The following is a 22348-nucleotide window of genomic DNA, read 5'->3' on the forward strand; positions in this document are numbered from 1 at the left end:
TCTTTTCTTCTTTCTTTTTTTTTTTTTAGTCAATACTAAAATGGTGTCTCTATTGAATTAAAGATAATAACAACCCTTCTATATTAAATGACTTAAAAGAGAGACTGAGGAAATAAGGTAATATGATGGATGCAGTTTAGAATGCACCTCCAGATACTCAAATTATATTAAAAACGATAGAAATCAAGCTTTATTAAAAATCCTTTCTTCGTTCTTTACTCAGTTATTCAGGAACAGATTACACAATCCGCTTAAAAAAACCTCGAAGTTAGCAATTGGACTTCTGAAAGGCTTCACACTCTTCATTCTGAACAGGCTAATAGCTGAAAACAAAAAAAAGACAAAAAAGGAATAATAACGTAAGTGCTTGGATAATATTGTTTTTTTTCCTTGTTACAGTTGGCTAAAAAAAAGGAAAAATAAATAAAGGGAGCTGAAAAACAAATCAAAAAATTTACAAAATTCTGTAGAAAAATTGACCGAGAACCAATAGGAAAGAACAGTAAAAACACCGGAGCACGTGACTAGAAAAAGAAATCACTTGAAGGGTACGGAAGTTTTCACAAGAGATCATCAAAACACAGGAATATATAAAGAAAGCAGTAGACAAACAGTTTAAATTTATTTAGGACAACTAAAGAATAAAGAAAAAAACCCAACTTTGGCAGCAGGCAGTATTGTATTATAACATACATATATACACATATATGTCTGCATATTGTGCAACTTATTGTACTACTAGACGATGTTGTATATGATATCAGTAGTTCTACCTTTATCTACTATACAGCTTATACATTAAAAGTTAATGCATGATTTATATTTCTGCATATGACTTATAACTATTTTAATTAGTTATTTTCTCTATTATACTTTAAAGTACAAAATCCATATTTAATACCATGAATGGTTCATTACAATATTTAAGAAAGCGAAAAACCTTTTCTTTTCTTTTTTTTTCTCTCTCTCTATATATATATATATTTCAGCTTTCTGTTATTCAAAAATCATCTGGAATATTGTACAAGATCTACTAAATTTCTTTACATTTCAGTTGTTTCTTGATATTTCCAATGGTAAAAAGATATACTTTTTCGATTTGTCTATCATTTGTATTTTTTCTTTTCCCTTTTTTTCCTTTCTTTCTTTCTTATTTTTCTATAGTTGCCGTTTTAATTATTTTGTTGTTTAATTGTTCCCGTCTAATTAACAATAACAGCAGAGTGGGATCAAAAGAAAACTGAATAAAAAAAAATCTAAAACAATCACATGTAAAGCAATAACAAGAATGAACTTGTTCAGTAATAGACTAACTCAGTGCTACCATGAACAGACTCACAATGTGGATATTACTATATATTTATTATGCTGTATGGCTTCTGTTGCCATTGTTTGATCTCGAAAATAAATATTGGTTATTTCCTTTACCTAGCAGATATGCAATATATCTCCCCATATGGTTGTTACTAATTGGGTTTACACTGGTTGGACTATGCCTATCTACTATAATATTAAAAAATTGTGACATTGATCCTAATACATATACATTCCAACGTCGTGCTTATAGTAAGTTTCATTAACTCTATCTTTTTTTTTTCTCAAAGAAAAAAAATTACCTGAGAGCAAATTTCGCTACATTACATTCTAAAGTCATTAGATATGTTCATGTCATTAAATCATAATACATAAATAAATAAATAGATATATATATATTTATGCATAACGTCCCCTTCAGATTTTCTATCTATCTATCTATAAATACATACATACACCAAAATATGCTTGAGTTGGAAAATTGAAAAATATTTTTTTTATTAACAAATAATACAACACGAATTTAAATCAGCTGATCTCTTTTCTTTACTTGAACTCTCAATTGTTTGGTTCCGTATGAGTGTTCCTGCCTTCTGTGGTATGCTATTGATATTCTTATCATTATGCCTATAAAACCTGTTACTAGGATCACCATCACCGTTGCCTTCAATAATTTCTCTGGTCTCTACCTTTGAACCATTCGATGACGTTTTTACGGTATTATTATTTGTAGATGTATACTGTGAAACATCACTAGATGTAGAATTTTCCTTTTCTTTTATTTTTGAACATTCTACCCTTTTTGCAGCTTTATATTGCTCAACTTCAATTAACGCTCTATATAAAAGATTTTTGATATTAATGTTTAATTTAGACGATATTTCAAAATAATCCTTTTTAGAGTCAATTTCAAATCGTTGTAAAGTTTGCAGTATATCATTCATATCTACACAACGCTCGAGCATTAAGTCAAATTTTGTCCCTGCTATCAGAACTGGTACATTATCATCCATCCCACGTACTCTTTCAATCCTTCGTTGGTATGTCCTAAGGTTCAAAAATGATTCAATATTGGTCAAATCGAAACAAAGTATAAAAGCATCTGATTGTATAATTTGTTCATTTCTAATATCAGAAAAATCTGCAATTTCGAACTCTGCTGTATCCAACAACTGCACCTCAATAGAGTGGACAAAAGACTTTGAAGTTTCATATTTCATATTTATGTCCTGTGCTAAATTAGATAAATTAATCTTCGTATTATATATATCTTCCATATAAGTACCACTTTCGATATTATTAAAAGTGTCAGATATGCATCTTAAAATAAAGGAGGTTTTCCCTGATAATGCATCACCCATTACCGTGATTCTTGCATGCCTTTCATCCAAATAACGAGGTGACGTAGAACCATCTTTGCTATGATAATCATACAATATTCTTGACATATCTTTAATTTGCTATTTTCTTTCTTTTATCTTCCTTTCCCTTTTTCTCTCTTTTTGTTTTGACTATTACCAAGTTAAACTAGCAATCCAATCACTTTGGATAGCAACGGTATTGCCAAAAAAAAAACTTAACAGACAGCTATGGGTGCGACATTGAATAAATACCATAACATCAGGTTCATGAATAAAAGCAGTATATTCTTATTACTTGCAGAGTATTTTAGAGTTTATACATATTTATATATACTTTGATGTGAATACGAGAATTACAAAATGCAACCATTTTCTTTTCTTTTTCTCTTTCTATTCTAACAGATGATACTCAAATATTTCAAGTCAGTGAATTGTTTTCCAATATCAATATGAATTTTTCTTGGTTAATAACAGGAACAATAATTATAACCTAGGGCTTGCAAATTGTTACAAAAATGAGAATTAAAGATTTCTTGAATTGTTTGGTTTCAACTTGTATGATAAAAAAAAATAAAACTTTTCTAGTAAATTTTCTAAATCTTTGAAAACAATATCTTCAGGGTTGAAATGTTATTTTTTTATTTTATTAGAAAAATATTGTCATAATAATAGGTCAAAGAATTCTTATAAAATAATCGGATAAGCAAGAAAATAAAATTACCATTTTTAACAATTGGATCCAAAAGTTTTGTTTCCCAAACAGTATATTTACTACGTAATTTTTCATTTTATGTATTTTATTTTTTGAAAAAAATTGACCAAACAGTTTTTTCATTGTATCATTTGATTAGGTCTGATTTATAATTATTATTACCTCAATAAAATAACCTGAATTATTTTCTTAGGTGTTTTTCTAAGGAGAAAAAAAAAAGAAATGTAATACAATCATCATTCACGAAACTACCATATGATTACCTAAAGAAGAAAATTGGAAGTTTAAGTGTTGCAACACATACACATTACAGTTTCTTAGTAATAACAATATCATCCTCCTTTGTTGCTTTTCTTATATTGTTCTATTTTATTTTTCCAATCTGTTTTTTGTAAATAAAAAAATATAAAAAAAAAAGGATATGAAAACAAGAAAAAATTTAAGTGTTAAACAATTACCAACGGAGCCTGTCAAAAAATTCCTTATTAAGGTAAGCTGTTAATATACGAAAACAATTGAATAATAAAAAAAAAAACAAAGAACAAGTTTTGTTTTTACACTAAATTATTGTTGTCAATAGACAGAAAAAAAATTATATCGGGGTACAAAAGTTTTCCCCCATACAAAAAAGAAAACATAACATGTAAAAAAAACAGGAATCCGATTCTAGCTAATAAGATATAAACTTATGGTATAAGACACTTTTTAATTATTGTTCTACTAAAACGGCTCGCAGATAACATATTAACCCCGGAGACATGCAGAAAGTAATAAAAGTATAACTTTTTATTGTTATAGCAGCATATGTTATTATTATTATAAAATTATGGTATGATATTTATTTTTATATTAAGTAGCTTGTTTATGTCTCGTTAAGATTGCCTCATAATTAAGATAACAATGTATCTACTACTTAACATTTTTTTACTTTAATTATAAACATCTCTCTCTACAGAATGATAAATCAACATATCCGGAAGAAAAGGATAGAGAAGAAAAAAATAGAAGTGTCAATATTATACGAATAATCTTTCAAAAGAATTGTGCCAAAAAAAAAGCTCATGCCTGTCATCAGAGGGAAGTATTTTTATTTATTCAACAAACTTTGTTTTTTATGCGCTTTCTTCAAATGAAATGCCTCATTTTATCGGTGTAACTATTTTACTCCCTTTTACTCCCATTATTCCCATTATTTCTATTATTATTACTTTAGGCAATTTATTAAAACAGTTATTATTTCTCATAGGAAATACTGCACCCACCCCTTAAAATTTTAATTTTATTCATTTCTAAAAAATTAACATAATATAATTAAACTATTTAGCTCTTCCACTATTTTTAATTGAATTAGTTTAAACAGACAGTCAATTATCTATCAAAAACATAAAAGAGTAACAATGACAAAACTTTAATCAATATGTATCATAAGATTATTAAATTCTGTATATTAATCTCAAAAGTTAGAATTTATTTTTTTATTAATATTGATTTATACTTTGTTATTTTTTTTAAGAAACAACCAGAAGAATATGACTTGCTATATTGCCGTTATTTCTTCCTTCCCTTAATCAGGCCTCAAATTATTCCCTAGTATTAAAACAATAGAAACTAAGCAAAAAAAAAATTAACCTCAATTAACAGTATTTATTATCAAACCTTCCGATATGAACCTTCAAACAAAATATACATAATATACAAAATCATAAGTTGATATAGTATTAACAACAATTATGCCCAATGTGTTTTCACTTATATCTAGTGTCATTTTTATTTATAGAAGATCAGTGTCTCTTTATTTTCAAAATGACCCAACGAACTAGACAAAGCAACTATGTTTTTTTGGTTAAGAGGGCCCCTTGAAAATAAAAATATTTATCTGACATTTTCATCAATAATTTGTGTAAGAGTTGTTGTAGGTAAATGGATGAACCGTATCAATTAGTATAAATATGGACACTCCTACGTAAGCTCTATATATTACTAATTAATAACCCTGATGTTGTATTATTACTTCTTGTTTCTCTTTTTCTTGTATGATATTAAGAGTTACTTCTTAATATCATTACTAAGATGTATTTAAATAAGATGATTACCCCTGACATATCTCTCAATAATCAAAGGTCTCTTAACAAGATCTGATATAATTCTCACTCCCTGAATCAGATTCAATACCTTATATGAGCCACTGCGCACATGGTCCTACCAATCATCCACCTAGACACTCAGGTGTTACTCTCGGAATTGCATATCTACTGGATTTCCAGTTGGGTTCCTTACAATTTGTTTCACTGAGTTATAGTTTTAAACATTTTCCAAAATCTGGGTTTCCCTTCTAGTTTGTCCACAATAGTAACAAAACATTATTTTTTATATATTATGCTTTTGTGCCAATTCTTCGAAAAGTACAGAAGGGAGTCTGGCTACTTCAATTGATGCTCATTCATAGATATCAAGCTAATTACTTATAGATATATATACGGATTTGTGTTTAATTAATGAAAATATTTCTTCTTGAAAATGTTATAAGCCAAACTAAATCTTGCATGATAGATCTATTTCTCCTATGTCCAGTTATTGTACTCTATCTTATTCCGCTCTTCCTTAGGGTTTGCTATATTTTCTTCATAAACAATATACCTTAATCCTCTTTCTTTTATATCCTTAATTGATCAAAATAATAATGTCAATTAAGAGATTTTGGAACAGTTGAATTTTATTTTTGATACTAGAATGCGAGTTTTCTGAGAGTTTTATTCAGTAAACAATGCCGAAAGTTTTTTCCGAAATTATTTTTTCCGCAACAAGCTCAAAAATTGTTTTATTTATTGATTTCCTGATTTCTCTTTTATTTACATCATTGACATATTAGAATAAGAGAAAGCCATATCAAATTTATTTCACCCAAAATAGTGAACAGCCTTATATCTACATTAGCCGATTAGATTACCAAAAGCAGACAATATAATCCATTTACTATACACATAATACGCTTTCGTTCACTTTCCATGGTTGTGAGTAATAGTGCTTTGGTGTGGATTCCTAATGAAGAACATACCTTTATTAGGGCTAAATTTATCTCTGATGATGGAGCCACAGCCAAATGTAATTTAAACATAAATGACGATTCCAATGATAATAATACTGATCAAACAGCTACAGATATAAATACAATTATTGAAATTCCTTTAAAAAATGTTCATCCGGTTAATCCTTCGAATTTTGACTTGATAGATAATATGTCTGAGCTTACATATTTAAATGAACCTTCTGTACTTTACAATTTAGAAAATAGATATAGTCATGACTTAATCTACACTTATTCAGGTCTTTTTTTAGTTGCTATTAATCCATATTGTCAATTAGATATCTATTCTTCAGAATATATAAATCTATATCATGGATTAAAGAAAGATATAGATAATACTCTCAATAATAATGATGATTCTGTTAAACCCCATATATTTGCCATTGCTGAAACTGCCTACCAAAATTTATTAACTCAAAAGGTCAATCAAACCATACTTGTTACTGGTGAATCAGGTGCGGGGAAAACAGAAAATACTAAAAAAATCCTGCAATATTTAGCAGCAATCACTTGGCATAATCAATCTTTACCATCTGAACAATCTTTTGAAAATAGAATCTTACAGAGTAATCCTATCTTAGAATCATTTGGTAACGCTCAAACTGTAAGAAATAACAATTCTTCCCGTTTTGGTAAATTTATTAAGATTCAGTTCGATTCATTTGGTAAGATCAACGGAGCAAATATTGAATGGTATTTATTAGAAAAATCAAGAATTATTCAACAACATTCTCAAGAAAGAAATTATCATGTTTTTTATCAGTTTTTAACTAGCGTACCACTTAATGAATTAAATACAAAGTTTAAATTGCCTTCTAATGTTGTCAAAGATTATAAGATACTTTCATCTTCTAACCAAGTAATCCCAGGAGTTAATGACCAACATAATTTTAAAGAATTAATTGAAGCTATGGAAACTGTTGGATTCACAGATGATGACATTCAATCTATTTTCACCATTATATCTATAATATTATTGATTGGTAATATAGAATTTCAGTCTGATAGATCACCACAGGCTGCATTTACCAATGACATTAAACCATTAACTGAATTATTAGGTGTATCAACGGAAGATTTCCAAAGATCTATTGTAAGACCAAGGTCTAAAGCAGGAAAAGAATGGGTCTCACAATCGAAGGATGCCAAAAACGCTAGATTTATATTAAATTCTTTATCTCGGATCTTATATGAAAAATTATTTGCTCATATTGTGGATCAAATTAATCTATCACTAAATTATCAGAATAATTCAGATAATGCAAATCATATAGGGTTATTAGATATTGCGGGCTTTGAAATCTTTAAAGATAACTCATTTGAACAATTATGTATCAATTACACAAACGAAAAATTACAACAATTTTTTAATCATCATATGTTTATACTGGAACAAAATGAATACGTTAAAGAAAAGATACAATGGCAATATATCGACTATGGTAAAGATTTACAATCAACTATAGATCTTATTGAACAAAAAATACAACCTTCTGGGATTTTACCTTTGCTTGATGAAGAATCAATTTTATCGAATTCAACAGATGACACATTCTTACAAAAATTAATTAATAGTTGGGAAAATAAATCAGATCGATTTAAAAGATCCAAACTATCAAATGGATTCATATTAAAACATTATGCAGGTGATGTCGAATATAATGTAGATGGTTGGTTATCAAAAAATAAAGATCCACTTAATGATGATCTACTATTAACATTAACAAATTCTTCAAATAAATTGATTTCATCGTTTTTCGACCAAGAATCATCAAACTTAAGTAAGTCCTTTAGAACTACTTCATATCGTCATAGAGAACAACAAATTTCATTATTACATCAGTTGTCTTTGTCTCATCCACATTTTGTTCGCTGTATTATTCCAAATAATAATAAAATTGCAAAAAAGTTTGATAGATCATTAATTCTAGACCAATTACGTTGTAATGGTGTACTTGAAGGTATAAGAATTGCCAGAGAAGGTTATCCGAACAGAATTCTTTTCAAAGAATTTTATCAACGATATAATATATTAGCAAACCAAAATGGTTTTGACTTTAATATTAATAACATTAATTATAAAAAGCAAGCTGAAGTCATATTATCTTGCCTTCATATTGATCCAACGTTATTTAAAATTGGTATCACTAAACTATTTTTTAAAGCAGGTGTTTTGGCCAATTTAGAACATGAAAAAGAAACGATGCTGATAACTATTACATCAAGACTTAATAGTAGGTATAGAGGTCACCTTGTGAGAAATAAGATCAAAAATAGATTGGTGAGATTGAAATCTATAAGAATTTTGTTAGATGCATTTCGTACTTATAATAGATTAATGGAAGATCCCTGGTATAATCTATTTATAAGAGTTAAACCTTTTTTATCATCTACTCAGGATATAGTTAAGACCAAAAAATTTCATTCTCAAATTAAAGATCTTGAAAATAAATTATTGCAGAGTGAAAAGAATAATACTGAATTGCAACAAGATAAAGAAGAATTAAACAGACAGTTAGGATCCGTAAGGGAAATGCTAAAGGCAGAATCTTTGAAATTGACAGAAAAACAGAACATATTAGATGATATTGATAAAAGACGACATCTGTTAGAAACACAAATAGCAGAAATGCGACAACTTTCTGAATCATTAGAAAATGAGAAAAGAGATATTATTGTTAAATACGAAGACTCTCAAACTACAATCTCCAAAATAAATGCAACAATTTTAGAAAAAGATGAAATTATCAAAGAATTGGATAAGGTAAAGGTTAACCTCGAATCTCGTTTAGAGGAAATGAAATCTTCTTTCGATGACAAACTAAATAATCATAATAGCTTAATTAAGGAAAAATCTACTTTAGATAATACTATAAAATCTTTACATGAACAAATAAAATCCAAAGATAATGAAATAAGTCAGATTAAAAGGCAACTTGAAATATCAGAAAAAGATCTCGACATAAAGTTGGCAACCTTAGAAAAAAATACCAATGCTTCGATGAAAAGGTTAGAGACACTAATAAATGAAAATAAAGATCTAAAAATACAAGTGAATAAATACAAAAAATCTCAGGAGTTATTACAAAAACAAATAAAAACAAAAGATCATGAATTAATAAGATTAAAAGATAAAATACAAAGTTACATAAACGATATGAACAAAATATCGCAGCAACGAGAAGAAATTATTTTAGAAAATACCCAATATACCAATGAGTTAAAGAATTTACGTGAACAACTTAATTCTATTAAATCAAAGTATGAAATATTGGAGACTAAATATTCTCAAAAGAAGGAGGAAGTCAACAGAGCATCACATTTTATTCCCGGTAAATTTGAGATCGAAAAGATGAAGGAATTACAAGACAGATTAGATCAGGAAATATCCTTAAATAGATACTTACAAAGTCAATTAAATAATACAAACTCTCCAAGCAGGTACTTGGCATCCAACAGGGATAAACCAAACGAAGAATTAGTAAATAACTATGATGAACTAAAATTGAAATTAAATCAGACATCTTATGCTCTTCAAGAAGAAATTGAAAAACAAAAAGATCTTATTGGAAGATTAAGATTCACCGAAACTCGCTTGGCCTCATCCTCCTTTGACTACCAAACAGCTAAGGGTCAAATAAAAAAATTGAGGCAAATCATAGAAAAAGCAAACCTTGGTGTTGATATAGAAAAAGAATTGCAATCACTACCAACTGTTGATGTAAACATTGAAAAGTTAAACTTAGAGGTACAACATTTAAAAAGACAATTAAATTTAGAAAGTAAAGCACGGATTGATGCAGAAAATGTTGCTGCTGCTTTACATGGAAAATTTAATAAAATTCAAAAAGATGATTCTTCGTCTAATATTTATAAGTTAAAGTTCGAGGCTAGTGAGGAGAGAGTCAAGTCTTTGGAAAAGAAGTTAAGGTCTGTACCAAAAAATTCACCGTCAACTGGTGATTTATTTAAAAATAGACAAACTGTATCCCAATATGAAGAGGATGTTAGATCACAGAAATTGGAGAATTATAAGTTACAAGACACCTTACTAGAATCAGATAAGAAAATCAGTAAATTACAATTTGAAGTTAAACAATTACACTCTAAAGAGACTCTATTAAATGAGCAGATATCCAGGTTGGAAGAAAATCTAAATGATTCAGAAAAACAAAAAAAATTAATAATGTCAACAATGACACAACAAAAACAACAATATGAAGACTGTCTTGCTGATTTACAAGCTAATGAAGTCCAATTAAAAGACTACATGAATTCCTTGCAACAGGCAGAAGAAGATGTAAAAAATATGGCCGATATAATTGATAAATTAAAGCTTCAAAATAAACAAAAAGACAAGGTAATATGGGAAACTGAAACCTCTAAAAATGATATCGATATGCAACTACAGGAAAGTATATTAGAACTAAAACGTGTCCAGGATATCAACAAGCTGTTAAAATCAGATATGGATCATTTAAAAGAAGCATTAGCAAAGGGAAATGATAATACACATTACTTAAATGAAATTGAGGCGTTAAAATTATCTCTCTCCGAGAGTAGTAGAAGAGAAACTGATCTCAAAAAAGAAATATCTACACTAAATTACAGGTTAGAAACATTAGGAAATGAGTCTGATGCCAAGATTTCTGATCTTTTAAAACAAATAAGTCATTACACCAATCTAGCTGAGGTATTAAGCCAAGAAAGAGATGTTGCTGATGCAGCTGAACAGAATCTACAGAAAGAATATAATGAAATAAATTCTAAACATGATGAATTAAATTCAAAAATGCAATTTCTTACAAATGACCATGAAAAACTTATTAACGATATGAATGAATTGCAAATTAAATATACAGAAACAAAAAAATTATTAACTCAATCTAATGGAGAGAAGCACGACATGTTGCAACAAATCAAATATTTAGAAGAAACACTGAATTTGCAAAAGGAACAAAATGAACGTAACGATGAGTTACTTGGTAATTTACAGGAACAACTTAATCACTACAAAGAAAATTTTGACACTGTCAAACATGAAAATATTAATCTCAAGGAAGAGCATGAAAATATGATCAATAGTAACGAACAATTGCAAAATGAAATCAATACATTAAAAGAAAAGTTAGAAGACCGTAGTGAACAAAATAAGTGGTTAGCTAAAATCCATGAATTAGAGACATTAGTTACCAAGGAAACAGAAAAAAAGTATGAAGAGATGAAGAAACGTAAAAATTACGAAATGATTATAGACGATTTAAAAGATAAAAATGAACGACAAAGCGAAGTTATTCAACTAGCAAATGAAGATAGAGATCAATTTGAAAGAAATATCTTGCAATATAATAAACAAATTGGAGATTTAGAAAAGTTAGTTTCAAAACAGGAAGTAGATTTGAAAAGATTTGTTCGTGATAACTCCTACTATCAAGAAAAAGTATCAGATTTGGAGAAAGAACTAGCATTTTGGAAAGATAAAGCAAGTGATAGAAACAATAACATAGATAGTACATCTAATGGAACATTCTAAAATAAAAAAAGAATTATGAACATGAATTATGTATGTATATATTTATCTTTAATGAATTGATACCCTTTATACAAAAGTATATATTTACAGAAAACAAGTGGTGGGTGATATGGAAAGATATATAAGCCCATCGTATGTATTATATAAATTATCAAAGACATTCCACTTTTATTATTGACATATACACAGAATTCATGTATGTTGCTTCTCTCAAATGGACCTTTGGACTTACTTGGGATATTACTTATTAAAGCATAATCATTTCCCTAACCCATATTCTTTCAAGATTGCTTGTACATCACCAAAGGCTTCTCTTTTACCTTGCATGACAATTGTTGGTTTACCAGTACCTTTACCAGGATTATCTATTTGGCCTAAGAAAACTTTTTCTGCAACACGTTTTAAATCTTCAGGCGTTAATTTTTCTATTTGATTAATCATTTCTTGAACTGGAACCTTTTTATTATGTAATTGGATTTGTCTACCCATATCTTCCAATTCCACCAACTTAGATTCCAAGTTCATTAACAATGATGATTTTAATTGATTTTTGGCTCTGTTAACTTCTTCTTGGGTTAAAGATAGATGTTCATTAGCAAACAGATTATAGAATTGAATAGCAATAATTTCTACTGCCTGCCTTGCTGCCTCTGGAACACACGATATAGATATACCAAACAACCCAGAATCAGAATAAGAGTGATTAAATGATTGACAGTTCTCAATAAAATAGTATTGATTTAGGACATGTGTGTAATTTCTTGAATACATTCCTTTCCCTGGACCACCTGCACTAAAGGAACCACCACCACCAAGTAAAGTTTGTAACGTTGCCAAAGCATAAATATCGGGATGGTCTATAGGCAAACCTTCAAAAGCTATCTGTACATGATATAATTCAGGCATGGTTCCAAAAGTTGGAGCTTCTGGAATACACGTTTCACCACCAGTGTAGTGAGCGGGTTTATTGTATTCATTCTTTGAGTTAAGTTTTGTGGATTTCCAAGAACCTAAATGTTTTTGTACTAAATCTACGGCCATGTCATGTGGTACCCCGATAAATGTGGATACAAGATTCTCTGGCTGATAAAACTGGTTACGGTATGTATTCAATTGGTCTTTATTTATGGAAGGTAATATTTCCCTTGGACATAGGAGAGGACTACCCAAAGTTTGCCCTGAATAAGCAGTAGTATGCAACAACTCTGGTAAAATTATTTCTGGTTTCAACCAAGCTTCATCTATTTCGTATTGCATTGAATCCTTTGTTTCTTTAATCTCTTGTGTGCTTAACTGAGGGTATCTTACAGTTTCAGACATCAATTGTAACATTTTTTCTACATCGGAATTAAACACGGAAGCCTGATACATTATAGTCTCTCTGGAAGAGGTAGATTGATAATTACCACCCAACAATTCTAGGGTCTCTGCCATAGTTCTCCCTGGTATATTTAATGTCGATTTAAAAGCTAATCTATCCATCATATGCGAACAACCTTTCAATTCTGCAGGCAATTCATATCTGGATCCTGCTTTAACATATAATCCAAGAGCAGTAAAATGTCCCGGAACACTGGACGTGCCTACTGTAATACCGTTATCCAATTTCGTCAATTGGAAAGTAGAAAATCTTCTAGTCAATGGGATTCCTTTTAACAAAGTTGCTCTAGAAGGAACCCATTTATCCTTAACAGCATATCTTAACATTGGATTTTTTTTGTTTATCTATATGTATTTACTTTTCTTTTCTTTACTTAATAAACATAAAGACCAGTTTTATTAATCTAGTTGGCTTACTCCTATTTCTAACGGTATGTCTTCCTGCTTTCACATCAACTTCTTTCCATTAATAGCTTCTTTTGTTTTTCTGTTTATGATTTTGATTTCTATTCAAATTCAACGTTTTACCCTTTTAGGAAGTTACAAGGGTTTTGAATGAGGGTTGGGAGCGGAAAACAACTTTTCTTTTTTTTATTTTTTATTTTTCTTTGCAGTGTTTTCAAATCCTCGAGGTGTTTGGTATTTTCCAGGAAAAAATTCCGTACAACGTGATTGTCTGGCAACTATTTTGAGTCATCGAGAAATTTTTGTGAATCTTGAAAAATTTCACCGAAAGTCCTTTTAATTAATGTAACTGGTGATGTCTATCAATCACACACAGTAATGTTCATTACTTGCTTTAACAAGTAGCGAAGGTCAGTTTGACTGTCTTTATTTGTTTATTTGTTTGCTCGTCTGTGTCCCATTTTTTACTGTAAACCTGCGATTGAATCATACGTTTACTTGTATGTGACTAATAATAGGTCCTTTATCCAACCGGTTTTTTTTCCTTTTCTCTTTCCTCTTGTGATTGTCAGTTCTTAATGTTAAATTGTATCATTAAAGATAGGTCGCAGTCATAATATATAATCTACAAAAAGATATAGACAATACAAACGCACAAACGCACAAACATAAATATACAAGTGTAAGTAATGACCCGTTCATTTTTAATCAAAGTTCCTGCCTCAAGTGCTAATATCGGTCCAGGTTATGATGTGCTTGGTGTCGGTTTGGCTCTTTTCTTAGAATTAGAAGTCACTGTTGATTCTTCAAAAGCAAGCGAAACAAACAAGGATCCAAATAACTGTCTTTTGACTTATTCGGAAGATTCTGAAGGGTACGGCAACGTTCCATTACGCTCTGATGCCAATTTAATCACTAGAACCGCATTGTATGTCTTACGTTGTTCTAATATCAGAAAATTCCCATTAGGTACTAAAGTTCATGTCCGTAATCCAATCCCATTAGGACGTGGTCTTGGGTCCTCTGGCGCTGCTGTTGTCGCCGGTGTTATGTTAGGTAACGAAATTGGTCAATTGGGATTTTCTAAACAAAGAATGCTAGATTTCTGTTTGATGATTGAAAGACATCCAGATAACATCACTGCAGCCATGATGGGTAGTTTTTGTGGTTCTTTCCTAAGAGCCTTAACCCCTCACGAAGTAGAAAGACGTGAAATCCCATTGGCAGAAGTCTTGCCGGATCCTTCAGGTGGTGAAGACACAGGTTTAGTTCCACCACTACCACCTACTGATATTGGTAGACATGTGAAATATAATTGGAATCCAAAAATTAAATGTATTGCTATTATCCCACAATTCGAATTGTCTACTGCCGATTCAAGAAGTGTTCTACCAAAGGCATATACTACTGAAGATTTGGTGTTTAATTTGCAAAGATTGGCCGTGTTGACTACTGCATTAACTTTAGATCCACCAAACCCTGATTTAATTTATCCGGCTATGCAAGATCGTGTCCATCAACCATATAGAAAGATTTTAATTCCAGGGTTAACTGAAATTTTACAAAGTGTAGTACCATCAACTCACAAAGGTTTATTAGGTATCTGTTTATCTGGTGCCGGTCCAACCATTCTAGCTTTAGCTACAGAAAACTTTGATGACATTGCTAATGAAATCATTAACACTTTTGATAAGAATGGTGTTCAATGTACCTGGAAGTTATTGGATGTTGCTCGTGATGGGGCCACAGTTGAACCATTGCCAGTTAACAACAGTTCTAATGTTGTCACACAAGAAAATTTAGAATAAGTTATTAGATATAATTAAAACATAAATTTGTATATTATTAATAATAGTAATAGTAATAAGTGAATATGTATATATATATGTCGATATATATCATATCAGAATCATAAAAATTTTACAATTGAATAATCAATCCGTAGACTGTTATAAACTTATATTCATTATTTATAGTTTCTCTTGCTAAAATGGACACTCAAACTCTCTTTTCTTTCTTTCTTTCTTTCTTTTTTTCTTTTTTTACCTTCTGTAACTGCCTAACAGTAGGTCTTCAGTTATATTACACATATATATATACAACATGTGAATTGAATAATATATTTTTCATCATCATCTTCTTTTAATTCTTCTGTTCTTCACAGCTATATCACACTAATTAGGGCAACCTGTGTTTCTTTTTCTCAGAGAAAGGAAGGAGAACAAATTATTAAGAAAAACAAAAAGCGGGCAAAAATTAAAAATATCAAACTATCAAAATCGAACAAACTGGGCAAACGTCACTTACACATATGGATAAGCTGGTAACAAAAAAAAAGAGTCAGCTGTTATGAATATTTATATCTCCAAATTTGCACTTTAATACTTTAACTCAAAAGTTAAACATTAATATCTCTACTCATACAAGAAAAAAATTATTAGTATTTTTATTTATTAAATATTTGCACATCACATAAACATAGATAGGGATTTCCATGTCTACAATTTCTACAACTTCCGTATCACAAACTAAGTCTGGTTTAGGTTTTTCTTTACATATAAAAGCTTGGGTTAATTCCATACTAGCTACAATAGTGGTTGCTTATGTCCTATATAAACTATTCAAGGGTCATGGTGAAGATATCAATATAGGTAAATTTTTGACTAGATCATCCCCATATATGTGGGCATCTTTAGGGATTACATTGTGTATTGGTCTTTCTGTAGTTGGTGCTGCTTGGGGGATTTTCATTACAGGTGCATCAATGATAGGTGCCGGTGTCAAAGTCCCAAGAATCACTACTAAGAATTTGATTTCTATTATTTTCTGTGAAGTTGTGGCAATATATGGTCTAATTATAGCCATCGTGTTCGGCTCAAAGATGACAGTAGCTAATCCAGAGACCATGTTTTCTAAAAATAATCTATTTACTGGGTATTCGTTGTTTTGGGCAGGTATCACGGTGGGAGCATCAAATTTAATTTGCGGTGTTGCTGTCGGGATTACTGGAGCTACTGCTGCCATATCAGATGCTGCTGATAGTTCTCTTTTCGTTAAAATCCTTGTAGTAGAAATTTTTGGTTCGATTCTTGGTTTATTAGGTTTGATTACAGGACTATTAATGGCTGCTAAAGCTGGCGAATTTGAATGAACTTACTCAATCATCTCATTCTATTAACAAGAAAAAAAATAAGATAATATATAAAAAAAGAGGATAGAATCCTTTCAGATTATATATCCATCTGCATATGTATCTATTTTGGGTATTTATACTTGTGTAGAAATATGGATATATTTGTAATTATACACCAGATACAGAATAAAATGATATTTTTATATATATTTGGAATTTCTTAACATACATTTATATTTTTTTTTTGTTAAATATACAGACATGCACATACTGATTATATAATATCAACAATGAATAATATCAACAGTCACATTATATCTTTTGTAATCTGTAAGAATCTACTCCTTTTCTTATGTATCTGCTTTCATAAATCTTCTTTATTAAAATTTGGATTCTTCTTCAATATTACAATGCCTTCTAAGTTACTTGTATAACTGATATATTCATCATTCTCTAATTCAGCACGCTCACCATGACCTAGTAGCACAGGTGTTGATTGCGTAATCCAGCCAGTAATGGTCTTAGGTTTACCAGCTTGACCTACGGTTTCTACAGCTTGACCTACACGAACATTAACTTTGATTGGTTCACCTTCCTCGTTTAACGTTATAATAAATTTGGGTCTGACACCACTATTCAACATGTAGAATAACTGATGATGGACTAACATGAAACTTGGAGAGACCATACCAACAAGTACAGTCAATAAAGAGGCTAATGTAACCTTATTTAACACATGTGCGTCGTTGAATATGTCCATTGTAAGTGTACCTTTACCCAAATGTAATAAACCTTGAGCTAATCTTGTAATAAATAGAACATCCTGTTCGCGAGAATAGTAGCTAGCAATTTGTCTTAATAGTTGGGCAAGACGTGCGTTGTTAGTACCTACACCACAAAGACCCATAGCCAAAATAGAGTTCATTGAAACATCCAAGTCTGTGTCATGTGAAAATCTTGTTAATGCATCAAACACTTTCATTTGTGGATCAGCGATAGAAACCAAACCCATTGCTAATGGAACCATACGACGAATATGTTCATTACCATAGTGCATTAAATGACCAAAATGACGTAAGGACATTTCTTTACCAATGTCTTCACCAATGGCAATTAATGCAATACCAAGAACAGCAAATGCTAATTCATCTATTTTGCTAGATTCACCATCTTTTTCCTTTGACTTATCCTCATGGCTATTTGTATCCGTTTCTTCCTTCACATTATTCACTTGTTCTTCACTTGGACCAGCATCAACAGAAGGTTCTGGAGTCTTATGATCATTTTCTTGAGTATTGCTATTGTTGTTATCATCTTCAGGGGCATCAACATCCATATTATCGTTATCTTCATTTTGATCTTCTTTATTACTTACATCATTTTGTTGACTTAAAAATGCTTCCAAGCCACCAGCAGCGGTAGTAGAATCGTTTTCATCTTCATCTTCATCCTCTTCATCTTCACCTGGCTTGGTCATTGCTTTTGGAGTTAAACGATGTAATAGTTCTTGAATTAACAAGACATCACCAGAACCACAGAAAGCACACGAATTAATTAGTACCTCAATGGCGGAAGTCATTGGATGTTTAATTGCATTTAAAGTCTCTACAACGTCATCTACTTGTTCACCTTGACCTAAGTATAGAAGACCAAGTGATAAAGCAAGGAATCTGATCCATTCTGTGTTTAATTCCATCACATTACGTTCTAAGAAATTATCTAAAATGGATGTAGTTATATCACCATTACATGTGCCGACAAAAATATGTGATAAGGCCAAACAAGCTATGGTTGCAGTTTCAATAGGCAAAGAAGTATCAGATGCCAAAGGTAATAAAATACTTAACACTTCCTCATTTTGACTACCAGCAAATGCAATACCAAGACCTAGAATAGCAGCAAAACTGATCTTTTGATTGGTATTTGTCACATAGTCTTGTAGTAATAATAGTGCTGGTTCTACATCACCATCATGAATACCTGTAGCCGATATACCAATACCTAAAAGAGCACCTGCTTTGATCTCGGTCTCTTCCACATATAAATATTTATCTAATTGTTGTAACCCATCAAGGTTCCACTGAAAGATAGAACCAATACTTGCCACAGCAGAAGTCATACCATCACCTTTTGTCTTATAAACCCAGTTATCACTATCAACAATCATTTTATCTTTACAATAACCCATATTTAAAAAGGAATTAACAAAGGATGCAGCCAAATTTTGTTGTGCAGAATCTAATCCAGAATTATTGAAAAGAGATTTCGAGTTATCCAAATGAGATTTGTAAATGTCTTCGGGAACTTTCGGTTCCAATAGGTTTAGTTCTTTGACCAAATAAAGAAACAGTTCAGATAATTTTGTGTTACCGATGATTTCCCTCAATGAATTATCGGAATCGTTATTTCCATCAAGTTGGATTGAGATTCTTTGAGTTGATAAAATATAGGCTAATTGTTTTAACATGATTGGGTCGTTAGTCAAATCGAAGATTGATTTAATTAAAGTCTCATCATTTAATCTAATAGCTAAGGATAACGCATCAGTCCATTCAGAATGGTTTAAATAGATAGTATACGCAGTCTTTAAGAAAGATGTGTTGTCAGGTGAAGGTAACAAAGGAACACATGCAACCATATATTGGCATACTCTTTTATAAGTGTCATTATCAACAAATTGAGGTAATTTATCAATTGATTCGATTTCAAGTAAAAGGTCGACAGCATCCTCTTCACCGTTATGCTTTAAAAAATAAGGTACGATGTTTAAGGACAACTGTAAGATATCATCTTTAGAGAACTGATTTGCAATATATTGTGTTTCACTAGATATTGTGGTGTTTACAGTTGTATTATTCTTATTATTGTTATTGTTGTCATTGTCATTGTTATCTGTATCATTATTGACAGTAGATTCTAATTGAATTTGATAAACTTCGTCAATCTCTAAAGCTAAATGACGAATATATTCATGACCCCAATTTTGAATATCATCAAAGTTATTGGATAATAACCTGAATTTAAGTGAATCATATTTACCATTATCGAAAAAAGTCATTGCTAGAACAGACAAAATATCAGCTAAAGAGGATTTTAAACTTGGATCTATCCATTTATCATAAATTTGACATAACAAATGATAATTTGGACGTAAAAATTTTAAAGGTTTTGGTACAGCTGTCATTGAATTTGTTGAATTTTTGATAAACATTTTTAATTGGTTTAAAGAATTTAAATAGATTTGGGTATCGTGGTTATCTTCCTTCAAAGTCTCCACTAACATCTCCAAATCGTCTTTCAATTTTTGGTCTTCTTCAGATAATTGTTCTTCTACATTGTCTTTGTCCTTGTTGTTAGATTCGTTTACTTTTACACTATTTCTTTGGTCAGTCGCAGGGGCTAAAGTGGACTCGTTAGTCCCCTTATTATTATCATTATCATTACCATTATTATTACTCATTTTATTGAAATGCTTTGCAATGGTTATGTTTTACAGAAAGAAAAAAAAAAAAAAAAGGAAAGAAAGGAAGAAAGAGGTGAGATATGTATAAAAACTAAAAAGAGGGATGTATAATATAATGTGAGATATAACTTATGTCTTTCTCTCTCTTTTGGTTTGTACTCTATATGCTAGTGATATGTGATTTTCGAATCCAATCAGTATCAAAACTGAAACAACATTAATTGAACTCTCTCTTTTTGAATTCTTATTATTTTTGCCACTGAATGGGAAAAAAGAAAATATCCTCTTTCTTGTAAAAGAAATATAAAAAAATGAAACAAAGAAGAAGGAACCATTTTTTTTTTTATTTTTTCCTCAAATACCCTAATCAAGCCCTAAACTAAGTCCATTAGTCATGTGACCGCAAGAACAAAACACTGTAATAATGCATTATAAGTAAAATAAAACCAATACTGTTTGACCCATCATATAATGAGGATAGCATACAAGTAATATATCTATTAATATTTATACTTATTTATAAATACATATATATATGTATATATGTATATAGTTAAAGAAAGAGGGTTTAAGAATGAATAATGATTATTGATGTTCTTCAATCCATTGCTTCCAAGGATCAATATTTTGTTTTAATACACTGCCACCTAACACTTCAACTGAAGTTTCTAATGAATCAAATTTAAATTTCAATGGATCTGGGAATAAGTCAAATAATGGGTTATCATTGGAATTATCCTCATTATAAGTATCACTACCGTTTATATATCTTCTTTTATTCATATTAGTAATAGTATTAGCAGCAGCAGTAGTAGTAGTAGTGATATCACTTTTGTAGCTATTACTATTAGATGGATCAATTAACATGGATGATTTTTTTCTTGAAAGGACTTGCCCAATTTTTATTTCTAGGAGAGATTTAATTTTATTGGGTGGTCTAGAGATGAAACTTTCATTCTTGTTACATGCAATCAATAAATTAGTTGGGTAGCTAAGTTGTTCTAATTTATCTAGAATGTATATTAACCATTCCGCTACTTGTTCCCAATAATCATTACTAGTATCCGATTTGAAATCCCGCGTTGAATCAATCATAAATATTATGCCTTTCAAATTTTTATTATTACCATTACTACCAGTATTACTATTATAGTTATTTGGATTGGAAGTAACTAAGTCTAACCAAGATTTCCATTTATAAACCAGTTTAATGTGTCCAGGAAATTCGATTAAAGTGAAATTGTGGTTAGTATTTTTATTTTTATTAGAGATAGATATTTCTTGTGATGTGACAAATGGTCTAATTTTATTAGTTGTCAAAAAATTGAAAAAGGTAGTCTTGCCGCTATATTGGGGACCTAATATAACGAATGTTGGAGTATTGATTAAATTTTTGCTATTTTTGTTGTTAAGTATATTTAAATCATTACTTAAGAGATACGTATTATTTTGGTTTCTTGAGGATGACAGAAGATATTTAAATACTGTCCATAATACAGTTATTATTATCAACAATACTGTACCAATAATAATAGAATACATGTTATTGTGAGAGGATAGTTAATAGTGATGGTGGCAATATTGAAAGTATCTTTTCTTCTTGTTGTGATCTTTCACTTTTCTACTTTCTGGTAATATCATAAAAATAAATAAATAAATAAATAAATAAATAAATAAATAAAGAAGAAAAAAAAAAAAGGAATAATTAGTCAATTATATGAAAACAGTATATTGGCTACATGTTCTGTAGCATCGCTGATTGAATAAAGGAATCAATGAACAAATAAAAGAAAATAGAAGAAATAGAAGGAAAACAAGATTACGTACAGAATGATCTCTGTAAAATGGTATTTATACATCCATACCTTCTCCACTATTTGCACATGTTGTCGTCTTTCGTAGTAAATGATGTGATACCCAGTTTCTAAAGAGAAATAAATAAATGAAGAAAATAAATAAAAA

At 30.1% G+C, this 22348-nt stretch overlaps 8 protein-coding genes across 8 annotated transcripts; 4 read left to right on the forward strand and 4 right to left on the reverse strand.

Moving 5' to 3' along the window:
* Positions 1–1325: 1325 nt before the first annotated feature.
* On the forward strand, positions 1326–1580 carry PWA37_004821 (uncharacterized protein; the record flags this gene model as incomplete). Its single annotated transcript, XM_064861293.1, has 1 exon — positions 1326–1580. One exon carries the CDS (start codon positions 1326–1328, stop codon positions 1578–1580), a length of 255 nt encoding a protein of 84 aa, XP_064716970.1.
* A 234-nt stretch (positions 1581–1814) lies between these two features.
* On the reverse strand, positions 1815–2762 carry PWA37_004822 (uncharacterized protein; the record flags this gene model as incomplete). The annotated part of the gene is made up of 1 exon (XM_064861294.1): positions 1815–2762. One exon carries the CDS (start codon positions 2760–2762, stop codon positions 1815–1817), a length of 948 nt encoding a protein of 315 aa, XP_064716971.1.
* Positions 2763–6392: 3630 nt separating this feature from the next.
* On the forward strand, positions 6393–12005 carry MYO1 (myosin 1; the record flags this gene model as incomplete). The annotated part of the gene is made up of 1 exon (XM_064861295.1): positions 6393–12005. The coding sequence occupies one exon, from the start codon at positions 6393–6395 to the stop codon at positions 12003–12005; it is 5613 nt and encodes a 1870-aa protein (XP_064716972.1).
* Positions 12006–12263: 258 nt separating this feature from the next.
* Positions 12264–13712, reverse strand: MAS2 (mitochondrial-processing protease subunit alpha; the record flags this gene model as incomplete). The annotated part of the gene is made up of 1 exon (XM_064861296.1): positions 12264–13712. One exon carries the CDS (start codon positions 13710–13712, stop codon positions 12264–12266), a length of 1449 nt encoding a protein of 482 aa, XP_064716973.1.
* Positions 13713–14479: 767 nt separating this feature from the next.
* Positions 14480–15598, forward strand: THR1 (homoserine kinase; the record flags this gene model as incomplete). The annotated part of the gene is made up of 1 exon (XM_064861297.1): positions 14480–15598. The coding sequence occupies one exon, from the start codon at positions 14480–14482 to the stop codon at positions 15596–15598; it is 1119 nt and encodes a 372-aa protein (XP_064716974.1).
* A 686-nt stretch (positions 15599–16284) lies between these two features.
* On the forward strand, positions 16285–16941 carry VMA16 (H(+)-transporting V0 sector ATPase subunit c''; the record flags this gene model as incomplete). Its single annotated transcript, XM_064861298.1, has 1 exon — positions 16285–16941. One exon carries the CDS (start codon positions 16285–16287, stop codon positions 16939–16941), a length of 657 nt encoding a protein of 218 aa, XP_064716975.1.
* A 346-nt stretch (positions 16942–17287) lies between these two features.
* On the reverse strand, positions 17288–20383 carry RPN1 (proteasome regulatory particle base subunit RPN1; the record flags this gene model as incomplete). The annotated part of the gene is made up of 1 exon (XM_064861299.1): positions 17288–20383. One exon carries the CDS (start codon positions 20381–20383, stop codon positions 17288–17290), a length of 3096 nt encoding a protein of 1031 aa, XP_064716976.1.
* A 588-nt stretch (positions 20384–20971) lies between these two features.
* SRP102 (Signal recognition particle receptor subunit beta) lies at positions 20972–21928 on the reverse strand (the record flags this gene model as incomplete). Its single annotated transcript, XM_064861300.1, has 1 exon — positions 20972–21928. One exon carries the CDS (start codon positions 21926–21928, stop codon positions 20972–20974), a length of 957 nt encoding a protein of 318 aa, XP_064716977.1.
* Between the last annotated feature and the right edge of the window lie 420 nt (positions 21929–22348).

The sequence above is a fragment of the Arxiozyma heterogenica genome, assembly GCF_036370985.1.
Source record: "Arxiozyma heterogenica strain weizmannii chromosome Unknown scaffold_7, whole genome shotgun sequence".
NCBI lineage: Eukaryota > Fungi > Ascomycota > Saccharomycetes > Saccharomycetales > Saccharomycetaceae > Arxiozyma > Arxiozyma heterogenica.